This window comes from Manis pentadactyla, chromosome 15 (genome assembly GCF_030020395.1).
Source record: "Manis pentadactyla isolate mManPen7 chromosome 15, mManPen7.hap1, whole genome shotgun sequence".
NCBI classification, from domain to species: Eukaryota; Metazoa; Chordata; class Mammalia; order Pholidota; family Manidae; genus Manis; species Manis pentadactyla.
Genome location: NC_080033.1, coordinates 13,865,031 through 13,877,532, shown reverse-complemented (window position 1 = coordinate 13,877,532; position 12,502 = coordinate 13,865,031). Strand labels below are relative to the sequence as shown.

General features: G+C 50.8%; 1 protein-coding gene across 5 annotated transcripts in view; it reads left to right on the top strand.

The window, feature by feature from the left end:
• SIPA1L3 (signal induced proliferation associated 1 like 3) overlaps positions 1-12,502 on the top strand; it is a 218,287-nt gene that overhangs the window by 129,133 nt on the left and 76,652 nt on the right. For all 5 annotated transcript variants that reach the window (XM_036876806.2, XM_036876817.2, XM_057493126.1 and 2 more), the window contains exons 4-6: positions 7,361-7,549; positions 8,259-8,433; positions 11,300-11,403. In XM_036876806.2, the coding sequence (XP_036732701.2) occupies positions 7,361-7,549; positions 8,259-8,433; positions 11,300-11,403 (468 nt within the window). The remainder of the gene's footprint in view (positions 1-7,360; positions 7,550-8,258; positions 8,434-11,299; positions 11,404-12,502) is intronic.

Sequence of the window (12,502 nt, the reverse complement as noted above, 5' to 3'; positions counted from 1 at the left end):
CCGGCCAGGATTAGAATCCAGCGAGTCTGACTGCAGAGCGCAAGATTCTTATATTTGCAAGAGATTAACTCTAGTGTCAGCCTAAGAAATGAAGGGAGAGGTGTAGGACATTCTTTTAGGATCAGGGGGGTGTCTTGCTGAAAGGAAAGAGGGATTAAGGCAGCCACCTCCGGCCAGGCAGGAATGGAGACTGGCCGCCACAGGCGCTGCTGTTGGTGCTGATGAGTCCGAGACTTCAGCATGTCTCTCTCAATTCTGAGTAGAGAATCCCATTTGTCCTGGCTTGGTCTCAGGATTAATGTCACCTATGTCAAGGGAACAGCCACATCCTGCTTGGCTAGGACTCTAAACTGTGACAGAAATCTACTTCTCACTGGTTTAAGCCAGAAGTAGAATTCATTGTTCATGTACCCTCAAATCCCAGGGTAGGGCTAGTTTCAGGCATAGCTGGATCCAGGCGCTCCAGCGATATCACCAGAATGCTGCCTCCTTATCTGCTCCCTGCTGCTTTTTGCATTGTGAATGTCATTATCGTCTACCACCGACAAACCTTCTGCATGCCACAAAAAACTGGACACTGGCTGCTCAAATCGCCTACATCTTTATCCCTTCTCCATGGGAAAGAGACTCTTACCTGGTAAATCTCTGGGAAGGGCTCTCACTGGCTCTGCTTGGAACATAAGCCCACACCCTGGACCAGTCTCTTGTCATTTGTGGTGATAGAGTAAACTGGCCAGATCTGGGACATTTGCTCCACCCTGAATCTGGGGGTGCAGTACTGTGATTGGCAGTTCCATTAGAGCTACCTGGAGAAGGCAGCAGGGCAGCTTCTTGGCAAAAAATGGGGGAGCTAGGCCAGCAAAAGTGATGGTGACTTTTCCAGAAAAGGGGCAGTCAACTGGGCAGCCCCCCAAAGGATCTCTCTAAGTCCTGCATTGCCCCATTCCCCTTGAGCCTTTCCTTTGCCCAGACATGGGAACCCAGTGGGCTGCTGCTGCCAAAGACTTTGGGTGTAGGGCCAGCCAAGCCTGGACTTTACCCAGACTGGCAGGTGCTGCACCAGGGGCCTGGGCCCCAGCCCCTCACAAAGACTTACCTGCTGAGGGGGCATCGATGACACAGAGGCTTTGTGGCAGCTGAGGGGAGGCAGCCCCAAAACCTTGTGCCCCAGACTACAGGTGGTCTCTAGCCCTTCTGTCTCCCAGCAGAATGTAAGGTGACAGCTCACACTGCTTCAGATTTTTTTGTGACAGATGGGGAACTGCTGGGTGAAATGACAGTGACAATCAAATACTAATAAATAACAATTACGACAATTACTCTCATATTGCTGATCTACTACCACTGCACCCTGCCCTTTATGTACCTTTATATATATTCACTGTTTCTGTGAATATTTAGGTATGTGTCTATGAATATTTAGGTATATTCATTACATCTGTGCTGTTTATGTGTATTCACTCAAATGTCATGACAGTTCTATGACAAAGGCACTATTATCCTCATTTATAGATGACGACCCATGCACAGAGAGGTTAAGGGACTTGCGCAAAGCACCCTCCAGGAAGTGGCAGGGCGAGGGGTCAGCCTGCACTCCGGCTCCCACCTGGCTGCCTCTGAGATTCCGCTAACTTGGCTCAAACTGCACACAGACCCATTCATGAGTTACAGACTCAACTTAGTGCCTGCATTTTTGTGTCCTTGGTTTTTTTCTTTAATGAAAATAGAATATGTAGAATGAATTTTCAAGATGCATTGCACATACTAGGCATCAGGAGACTTTGGTGCCAAGATGCTGGGTCAGGTTATTATATTTTTGTTGTGGTTCCTATTCGGGAAGTTTGAAGCTGACTCAGTGCCATTCCTGGCTTGTGCCTGCTTCTTTCTGCTTTCTACCCCCAACACCCACAAATAGCCTCCAGTCTACCCTGGGCTGGGCACCAGGCTATCAAACCTCAGGAGCCCAGGTCTGGGATTCACCTACTCCCCAGAGGTTCACTGAGGGCCACCACCTGCCAGCCTGTGCTAGGCACTGAGGGCAGTAGTAAATAAAGCAGCAAAGATGTTCATGGGGCTACATTTTTGTGGGGGAGGCAGACAGTCCTCAGACACCCCAAGTGAGTCATACAGTGTGGTACAAGATGACAAGGTGGAAAGTAAAGCAAGGAAGAGGGGTAAGAAGTGTGCGGGGTGGCTAGGTTTTTAGACAGCATGGCCAAGAGCCATCACTGGGAAGATAACATTTGAGTAATAACCTGCAGGAGGTGAGAGAAGGAGCCATGTGGGCTTCCAGGCAGAGGGAACAGCCAGTGCAAAGGTCCTGGGGCAGGACAATTTCCAGCATGGTGGAGGCGTGGTATAGGTCCTAGTTCAGCCACTCAGCAGCTGCGAACCTTAGGCACATGAATTCTTCTCTCAGAGCCTCAGTTTCCCCTTTGGAATCCATCTCACAGGACTGTGGTGTGGGTCCAGTGAGACTGTACATAGAGAGTAAGCAGTCCTGGGCCTGGCAGTTGGGGAGAGCCTAGTGAAGTTAGCTGTCAGCACGGCTCTCCGTGTAGTCCCCTTGCTACATTCCGGTCAGCCCAGTGAATTTTGGCCCTCTGTGAAACTCACAGCCCCAGGCAGCCCTTTTTCTACCTGAACACAGCACAGGTCACACCCAGACGAGGCCCTGGCACACCCCTTGCAGAGCTTCCCTGTTGGGCAATCAGGCCTCAGGGCCTCGTCACCTAGGGCTGCAGGGAGGGACAGTGGCCTGCAGTGTTTGCCGTACCCCTTCCCAAGGCCCTTCCTGTTGTGGAGGCAGAGCAGAGGATCACAGCCCTAAGGCAGTAACAGCAGTGGGAACAATAAGGGCTAACACTTAGTGTTTCATATGCATGAAGCCTTTTAATCCTCTCAGCAGTGCCATCATGTGGGCTCCGTAGTCTCATTCTGCAGGTGAGGGTGTTGAGGCCTAGGCTGATAATCACTTGTGAGGGCCCTCCCCGTGGCTGAGCCAGGACATAGACCCAGGCCCATGCTCGCCACACCACCTGTCAGGTCGAGTTTGAATTCTGGCTCTGGGACGGACAGCCCTGAGTTTGGTCTATCTCTGCCACTCACTAGTCATGTGACCTTAGGTGAATGGCTTTACTTCTGAGTGCCTCAGTTTCTTCATCCGTAAAATGGGCTTTTTGTTGCTTGTTCCCTGTCTTCCTGGAGCAGTGGGAAGGGTGGGAAGGTTCTCTTGGACTAGCACATATAAGAAGGTAGCACAGGGCTGCAGGGCAGCAGGTGCTCTGAGCAGCAGACATTGTGATGACCCCGCTCTGGAGGCCATCACTCTGAGGTCAGAGAGCCACACTGGGGAGCAGGTGTTGAGTTCACAGATAGAGTTCTGTGCTTCTGTTAACACACACATGCCTCAGGCTCCTGTAAACCAAGGTGTGGGGCCAGCACGAGGGGCCCAGGCCTTCTTCCAAGCCAGCCGTCTGGCCTGCCCCAGATGGCCACCCCCAGCCGCCAAGCAGACAGTCGAGTGGGCCCACATCTCCTGGCAGATGGGATGTGAGCGTTGGCAGCACCAAGCTTCCCGCTGGGGCGGGAACAGACTTGAAGCTGGGCTTTGGCACCACATGCCTAAATGTCACCCCCCATCCTCCCCCACCGAGCCTGGACAGGAAGAGCCCCAGGCCTGGGCTGCCCTATCCTGAGCACCTTGCTGGCACTGTCTCTCCCAGGACATAGGAGTCCCCAGCCAGCCAGGGACTATCTGTCCCACCAGGCCCAGTGGCTCACTTTAGCCCCCAAATGTGAGTTTTAACAGGCCTTGGTTTGGCAGGGTTAGAGGTTTGGATTTTTATCTGCTTTTTTTCTTTAAAAAGTAGCAATCATTCATTGTTAGAAATTTTAAGTACATAAGCTTGCAAAGTAGAAAACGGAGAGTCTCATATTCATTGAGAGAAGCAAGTGTAACAGTGCATTGATTAGGGCCTCGGTTGGGTTCAGTAGGTATCTGTGATTGTGTCCGTGTATAGAAATATTCTCCAAAGCATACTGTTAAGTAGGGACAAAGCAAACTGTAGCTTCCTATTTGTGGATTTGTACAAATATATTTGACACGTGTATACATAATAATGGCCAACATGCTTTGAGCATTCACTGTATGCTAGAGACAGTGCTAAGCACAGTACCTGGATTATCTTACTGAATCCTTAACAACCCTTTGAGGTAGGCACTGTTATCCCCATTTTATAGATGAGGAAACAGGCGCAGAGAAATTAAATGACTTCCCTGGATCACACAACTAGGAAAGAGGTAAAGTTCGGATTCAAACCCAGGTAGACTGACTCCCGAGTGATCACCCAGGAAAAGTTCTTTAAGGATGCACCCCACCCCCAGTCCACACAGAGAAAGGCAGGGATGCATCTGAGCCAGTGCCAGTGGAGAGCCATCTGTGCAAATAGGAACCTCCTTGCTTATGTGGCCCTGAGGCCTTTTCCTGGCTCACTTGACAGGTTACCATCAGCGAGATGATGCCAGTGTAATTGGGGTGTCGTTGGGGTCAGGTCACTCAGGGACTCGCAGGCTGAGTAGTGAGGGTAGTTTTTATTCAGAGAAAGATGAGAAAATGTAAGCAAGTTCTGCACCAAGAAGAGACAGGCTCTAACTCAAGCAGCTGTGGGAAGAACGGACTGGGGTGGGATGGTGGCAGGGGCGGGAGCAGGGAGCATGGGGCGGGGGTGGGGGTGGAGGCCACTGTCTGTGCAGGGAGAACATGACAGTGGGCAAGACCAGGTGGACAGTAGAGGTGGCCACTCTTGTTGCAACCTACCAGTGCCCTACCCACCACCCCCGCAGAGAAGGAAACTCTGGCAGCTTTTCAAGTAGTAACTTTTGGTCAGTTCTTCTGAGCCAAAACGTTCCAGTAAGCCTGCTGTCTCCAGTGTGGACAGGATGAGGGCCTTGACCCCAGCAGAGGGCGCTGCAGGGCAGTGTCAGTGGGATACAAAAACACTGATCCTGTCCGTGCATGAAGTGACACCGAAGCCCCAATCCCAGGGCCACACAGACCGGGCAGGGCCAAGCATCCAACATCATTGCTTTTCCTGATCTGTTTCAAGATTACCCCACTTACGATGAGAGAGAATTGTTTGTTTAATTACTGGGGCCAGAACTGGGAACTCCCAGCCAGCAGATCATTCCATTCCTTCCACGCATGCCTCTTGTCCGGGTCCTGTTTGGCAAAGGTGGGCTATGTGCTTAGAGGCAATGTCATGACATGTTATTTTTGCTGCTTCCTGTGTCTCTTGACTTAGGGTGAGAATGTTTTTCCAGTTAACACTGATCCTCCGTAGTCTTTAAATCAGAGCCCAAATGTACTTGACATTCGTAACTGTCCCCCGGGGGGAGGGTTTTCCCTACCCTGCCTGACACAGAGCCTCTGCAGCGCCACCATGTCGTGGGGATGGGGCTGCGGCTGTGGCGTCTAGCCCAGGGGAGGTGACCTCGTGGCCAGCAGCCCGTTGTGGGTAGAAGCTAAGCTGGTGTTGGCGGGGTGTAAACTGGTACAACCACTTGGAAAACTGTTTGGCAGCTCAGTAAAATTGAAGGTTAACATACCCTGTGACTTAGCAGTTTCTCTCCTAGGTATAAAGCCAAAAGAAAATGTGTTCATGGGCACAAAAAGATGCTTCTCTGAATGTTCCTAAGAGCACTAGCCACAGTTGTCAAACACGAGGAGCAGCTCCTGTGCTCGTCAACAATAGACCGGATTAAATCCATGCTGGGAAAAACGTCAGCCTCTCGCCGTACTGTGGTCGAATGTCATGTCCATAGTATTCAGAGAAGTAAGCCAGATACAAAAGAATTACAAACTGCATGAAGCTCAAAAACAGGCAGAAATAAATTACGGTGTTGGAGTCAGGATAGTGTTGCCTTTGGGGAGGAGGAAAGGGGCACCAAAGGGCTTCTCGGGGGCCGGAACTGTCTCTCTTGCTCTGGGGGTGATTACCTAGTTGTTTACTATGCTAAGTCCTTTAGCTGTACTGACACATGTTGTGTACTTTTCTGCATGTGGATAATATTTCACAGGAAAAAAATTTTTCAAAAAGAAAACTCAGGAGCTTTGAGAAGTCAGGCCTGGGCTGGAATCCTGGTTCAGCCACTCGGCTGTGATAACATTGGAGAAAACACCTAACCTCTCAGAGCTTCAGTTTTCTCATCTGTAAAATGAGGATAATTAAAACTCCCCTGAACAGACCTATACATACAATTTCATAATTACTGTTGTACCTGGAATACAGAGCCATGAAGGCACTTTCATAAGTGTAACTTGTTATCAAGGTGTATCAGTTAGAAATGACTTTGTCTGCAAAGTAACAGAAACCCTGCCTAGCCATAGCTACAGCAAATAGGGCATTATTTTATGACCTATTAATTTCCTCATGATCCTAAGAGGCTTGCCACAAATCCAAACATCTTATCCTCATACCAGTGTCCTTAGCAAGAAGAAATGGGCAAATGGAAAGGTGCTTCCCCTTTACCAGGAAGAAAAATCTGCCCTGGAAGTCCTCCCCAAGCCAAATTCCCCTCATAGTCCATGCCTGGCACTAGTCACGTGGCCAGTACAGGAAAAACCTGGAAAGCTGCGTCTGGGAAAGGCAGGCTGAGATGGCCAAGAATGGCTTGACTAAAGGTTTTCAACCTCAGCTACCCATCAGAATCACCCAGGTGGTTTTAAACCTATACATGTGTGTGTATAAGTAAACACATGTATATTTCTATGTACATACATGCATACATGCCTGGGCCCCTCCACAGACCAACCATATCATTATGGTAATATGTTTACATAAAATATTAACTGTCATAATGACAGAGTGTTCATTTGCATGCTCACACCTCATGGAGCCTGTTTAATTCATTGTACTTCTTACTGCGTGGCATAATCCATCTCCCCACTCAGCAGTCAGCTCCATGAGGGCAAAGTCTATATTTGGTTCCTGCACTCAGAACAGGGTTGGAGCTTCAAGGGCTCTCAGACAATATTTGTTGACTAAACAAAAATCCCCTCCATCCGTCGTCTCATTGCTCATGCATTTAGTCTTCCCACACCCCTTTGGGGTTATGGTACTGTTACTGAACCTACTTCACAAAAGAGGAAGCCAAAGCTCAGAGATCTAAAGTCACTGGATCAAGATCTCATAGCCAGGAGGCAGCAAGTTCAAGTCCTGGCCCAGACCTAAACCTTTCTGGCCCTAGAGCCCAAGCTTCCAACCATCACACATGTGCTTTGAGAACAGGACACCCTCATATGCCCTAATCCTTTCCTGGATCCCGAGAGCCTGCTAACCTTCCCTTCTGTCCCAAACAGCTCATAACCCTGCGGGGCTCCATCCTGGAGGATGCCACCCCCACAGCCACAAAGCATGGGACTGGGCGAGGCCTCCCCCTGAAGGATGCCCTTGAGTACGTCATCCCCGAGCTCAACATCCACTGCCTGCGGCTGGCTCTCAACACCGCCAAGGTGACGGAGCAGCTCCTGAAGCTCGACGAGCAAGGGGTGAGCTGGGACCACGGTGGGGTCCCTGGGGCAACCCTGCTCCTGGTACCTCCTCCCTTTCTGCTTTGCTCACTTTTTTTTCAATGAACAGAAACCCATGTAAGCTACTGTAAAAGGAGGGATCTATTATCAAACTCTGTGGTGCTAGGAGCAGGCATGTGACTTAGTCTCAGGAGAGAAATGGTCTAGGAATGAGATAGCCACCAGATTCCTGTATGTGTTCCCTCCCCGCTCTCCAGACTGGCTCCCTCTGCTTCTCTGTCCCTCCTACAGCTCCCAGAGCCGCTGTTAGAATCACAGCCACATGTAGACCCCAGGGACCTGGCTCTCTGTCCCAGGAGGTCAGGTGTCTGTCCATGGTCCAGTCCCCAGTCGCCAGGGAACCCAGGGATACAGAATTTTAGGCAGTTCCACCACACCTGCAGTGGGAAGCCAGCCAAGGAAACAGTCTCTTCCCCTGGGGAGTGGCCTTGCCCTCTGCAGAAAGAATGAGAATGGGCGGCGTGGGTCTTGTTGTGCCTCTCTGGAATGGGAGGGAGGCAGAGGGACAGCCAGCCCCTGGTCCCACATTTTTTTCCTTCCTCTCTGGCTGTGGCACTGAATTCCTGTGTGACCCCGGCAGCTTCCTGCCTGAGAGAGCCCGCTCTGTTCCATCCCCTCTAACATCTCTGCCTGGCCTGCCTGCATAAAGCCGCTCTTGCCTCTGCAGCTCTGCCGGAAACACAAAGTGGGCGTCCTTTACTGTAAGGCTGGCCAGAGCTCGGAGGAGGAGATGTACAACAACGAGGAGGCCGGCCCTGCCTTCGAGGAGTTCCTCTCCCTGATCGGCGAGAAGGTCTGCCTGAAGGGCTTCGCCAAGTACGCTGCCCAGCTGGATGTCAAGAGTAAGTGGGGAGCCAGATCGTGGGGAGCCTCCACCACCCACATGGGCAAAAGTCAGAAGGCCCGGTAATGCCACATCAAGGACTCGGGGCAGCGGGAGCGCTCACACTGCTGGCAGGGGTGCAGTAGTGCAACCACTTTAGAAAAGAGCAGGCTATGTTCTCATAAAGTTTGAAGGTACACCTACTCTGTGAGTCAGCAGTTGCACTAACTAGTTCTCCTAGGCATGAGAACTCATGCATGTGCATGCCGGGAGATGTCCCAGATGTGCATGACTGCAGACGCCCCATGGTGCCCAGTGTGCCCCAGCAGAATTGGGGTCTGTCCACTCAGCAGAGTGCTGTATGGCAGTGACGGCGACCAACTGGAACCACGGGCATCAGCCTGGATGAGGGCCACATAGTTGAAGTTGAGTGTGTAAGGTGGGTCTCAGAGGAGCAGGTACCAAATGATGCCTTTTACACAAGGCATTTTAAAAGCACACTCAGTAATGTATTGTTCAGGGATTTGTTACACAGTAAAACTCTGAAAAACAACAAAGCAATGGTAGACACGATACCCAGGGTATGGCTACCTTTCCAGGGAGAGGGTGGCTTTAACTAGAAAATGACCCTCACATCAGAGTGTTGGGGGTGGTCTAGTTCATAAGGCAGGTGGTATGTATAACATATTCATTATAGCAGTCCCTGTACACACATATGCATATATGTGTGGGAATAGATAACACGTATCAGGTGTGAGATTGAAATGTTCCACGACGAGCAGTTGTGGGGGATGGACAGGCGGTGTGGCGAACGGGCGGCACGGCTACCTGGGCAGAGGACTGACTGCCCATTGTCTTTGGAGCTGGGTGTTGTTGGCTGAGTGACCCCGGTTGAGTCAGAAAGCCCCAGATGGGGCCCTGGCTTGGTCACTCACTCTTTGCCTTACCTTGCTGGGCCTATTCTCTCATTTGGAAGATGGAGGCCCAGATGAGGAGACCAAGCTTAGAGAGATGAATAAAGTATCAGGCAGTGGCCTGTGGCTGTCGTCATCACCGTTGCTGCCTCTACCGAAGGAGGCAGGAGGAGGAGTGAGCAGCCTGTTGTGCCGTTGCCAGCTTTGTGGTCTTTGGTGGCTTTGTCTCTCTCGGCCTCAGTTTCCTCTTTTGTAGAGTGAGGGTAACGATGCTCTTACCTCAGGAGCATGGCACTGACCCGACCCTCCCCTACTGAGCCCTCCCTGTGCTGGGCACTGATCTGGCCCACCTCCCCGCTCTCCATGGTGCTGATGGGGCATACGCCTGGCACACAGGAAGCCCGCTGCTAGTGTGGGCATTAGTGCCGTGGTTCTGTTGGTGGTGGCGTTCCCTTCACCACTAGTGGGACAGTACACTCAGGAAAAGGATACAAGACTTATCCCCAGATGCCTGTGCCTGTGGCTCAGTGTCCTCCACAAAGTGGTGGCCATAATCTTGCCCCCTCACTGGGTTGCTTGAGAATCAGATGCCCAGCACAGTGCCTTTCAGAGAATTAGCACTCAGGTGAGTCTCAACTGCTGCCATGTGGCTTCTGTGCCAGGCAAATATCTCAGAAAACCCAGGGAGCACAGTGCTTCTGGTCCGTCTCCCCAGCTAGCAGACAGGGTTGCCCTGGGATCACAGCCACCTGCCTGGATGTCACCTGACTCCAGGCTAGGCTTGACACTGGCCCACTGTGGCTTCAGTGACCTCACCTGTCCCAGCTGCTCTCCTAAAACATTTAAGACTAGTCCCAGAAGAACAGGGAGTCCTCTGTTTTTAGCACTGTTCCCCAGGATCTTCAAGTAAATAAAGCTGGTAGACCTAAATGCCCAAAAAGGCCAAATAGTGGCTTCCAGGGGTGAATGCAATACCCTCCAGGCAAGAGCAACATCACATGCAAAGGCCCTAAGGTCTAAAAACTGTTGTCCACAGAATTAACATGGAGAATGAAGTGAGGGAGGCAAGCAGGAGCCCCACCATGCAGGGCCTTTAGGGCTAAAGATTAGGGATTTGAATTTGTTTTCCATGGGAATGTGAAACCCTTAGAAGGCAGCACTGGATACTTTTAAGAAAACACTTGGGACAGCCTGAGTTTCAGTCCAGACTCTACCACCCACTGCAGTGTGACCTTGGGTAGGTCACCCCTGCTCTGTGACTCAGTTTCCCCCTCTGGCACATGGAATTAGTAATCAGGTGGTATTCTCCCTGGTCATAAGCCCCCATTGTTAGAGGTAACCAATATCCTAAGTCTCATGATTATCATTTCCTTCTTTCTTCCATAGTTTTGCTACCTACCTGTGCATCTCTAATTAATTTGTTTTGCCTATTTCTGAACATAATGTGAATGGAATCAGACAGTATGTGTTCCTTTGTGTCTTTCATTCAACATTATATTTGTGGGATTCACCCATGTGGTATCTGTGACTCATTCCTTTCCCACAGTATGAATATACAATTTGTTTTTCCATTCTTCTGACTGACATGTCCCAGGGCACGTGTGTACGATTTCTCTAGGCTGTGATCCCAGGAGAGGAAGTGCCAGCTCCTCAGTTAAGCCTGTCTTCAGGTGCAGCAGATACTGCTAAAAAGCTTTCCAAAGCAGTAGTACTGCTTTACATCGGACCAGCCACCTAAAGGGTTCCAGTTGCTCCGCATCTTCACCAACCCTTGGTACTGTCAGACTTATAAAATGTTACCAATGTGGCGGGTGCAGAATGTAAGGTTTCCTCATTATCTAGATTTTTTTGATTTTAAAGAGTGTAGTTAAGTGAAAACATCAAGTTAAAAACTAACACAGATGGTACGTGGGATATGGCAAAAGCCCAGAGGTGCTGGAAGTGTGGTGCTGACTGGTGTTTCTGTTTCAGCTGACTCCACGGGAACCCACTCCCTCTACACGACGTACCAGGACTACGAGATCATGTTCCACGTCTCCACCCTGCTCCCCTATACTCCCAACAACAGGCAGCAGGTCAGTGGGGCCCAGGGTGGGAGCCCCAAATGATTGCCAGTTGCTGCCCAGCTGAACCCCAGGACACTCCCCCTCCCTGGGGCTGTTAGCCTGCTGTGTGCCCAGTGCTGGCTGTCCTGGCACTGTTCTGGGCAGGAGACAGAGGCTGTTGGCTATGAAGACCCTGCGCACCTCGGTCATGTTTCCTGAAGGATGGAGACTAGGTCAGGTGGTGTTTGATGTCAGTGTGTTCCTCCCTGCTTCTTACTACCCTGGCTACTCTGCTTACCTTACTACCCCAACTCCTGTCAGGGGTCTTCTGAGTAATCAGGAGTCCTGGGAGAAAAAAAAAGAAGTGGCTCGTTAACATTATTTCAACTGCAAGTAACAGAAAGGCAAACCAAACTGGCATCAGCAAGAACTGAGATTGACAAGGTTAATCCTCTCTCAAGCCCTGGGAGTACTGGCTTTAGGTATGGTTGGGTCCAGGCACTCAAACAATATTAGGAGTCTTCTCCATTCTCACCTGCTTTTCTTCCTAGTGGCCTTTGTCACAGGTCTTCCCAAGTGCTGGCAAAGATCTCCCCTCAGCTCACATCCCACCAGCACAGCCATCCCAGGGGAAGAGAGCTGTGCCTCCCAGGTGTCCCAGAAATGTTTCAGGGCTGAGTCTCGTTGAACCATTCACTTGCCAGTCCCTGGGTCTGGGGTGGGGATAGAACTGGCTCCAGCTGGCCAGGCCTGCAGCACACGCCCACCCCTAAGGGGGGTGAGTGGGGTCAGCTTAACTTGAAATACGGATGGAGATCAGGGAGGTGCTTTCCCAAGGGTTGGAAATGGCTGCCAGAAGAATGAAGAGGTGCTGGGTGGGCAGTAGCACCTGACACCTGCTGCCAGGGGGCTTCTCTCCTGGACACAGCATGTGTACTGGGCCCGGGAACAGCTCCTCCTGGTTTCCAATGAGCAGAAACCTCAGACTTTTAATAGTTTAAGACGTGTATTTTTTTGCATTGTAAATTTTGTCAGTGAGTTATGAGGTTAACCTGACAGCAGGCAGTAAGAGCATCAGTCTCAGAGTTTTTCTTCCTTTGCCACTCCTAGCTGTGTGATCTTGCCTCTC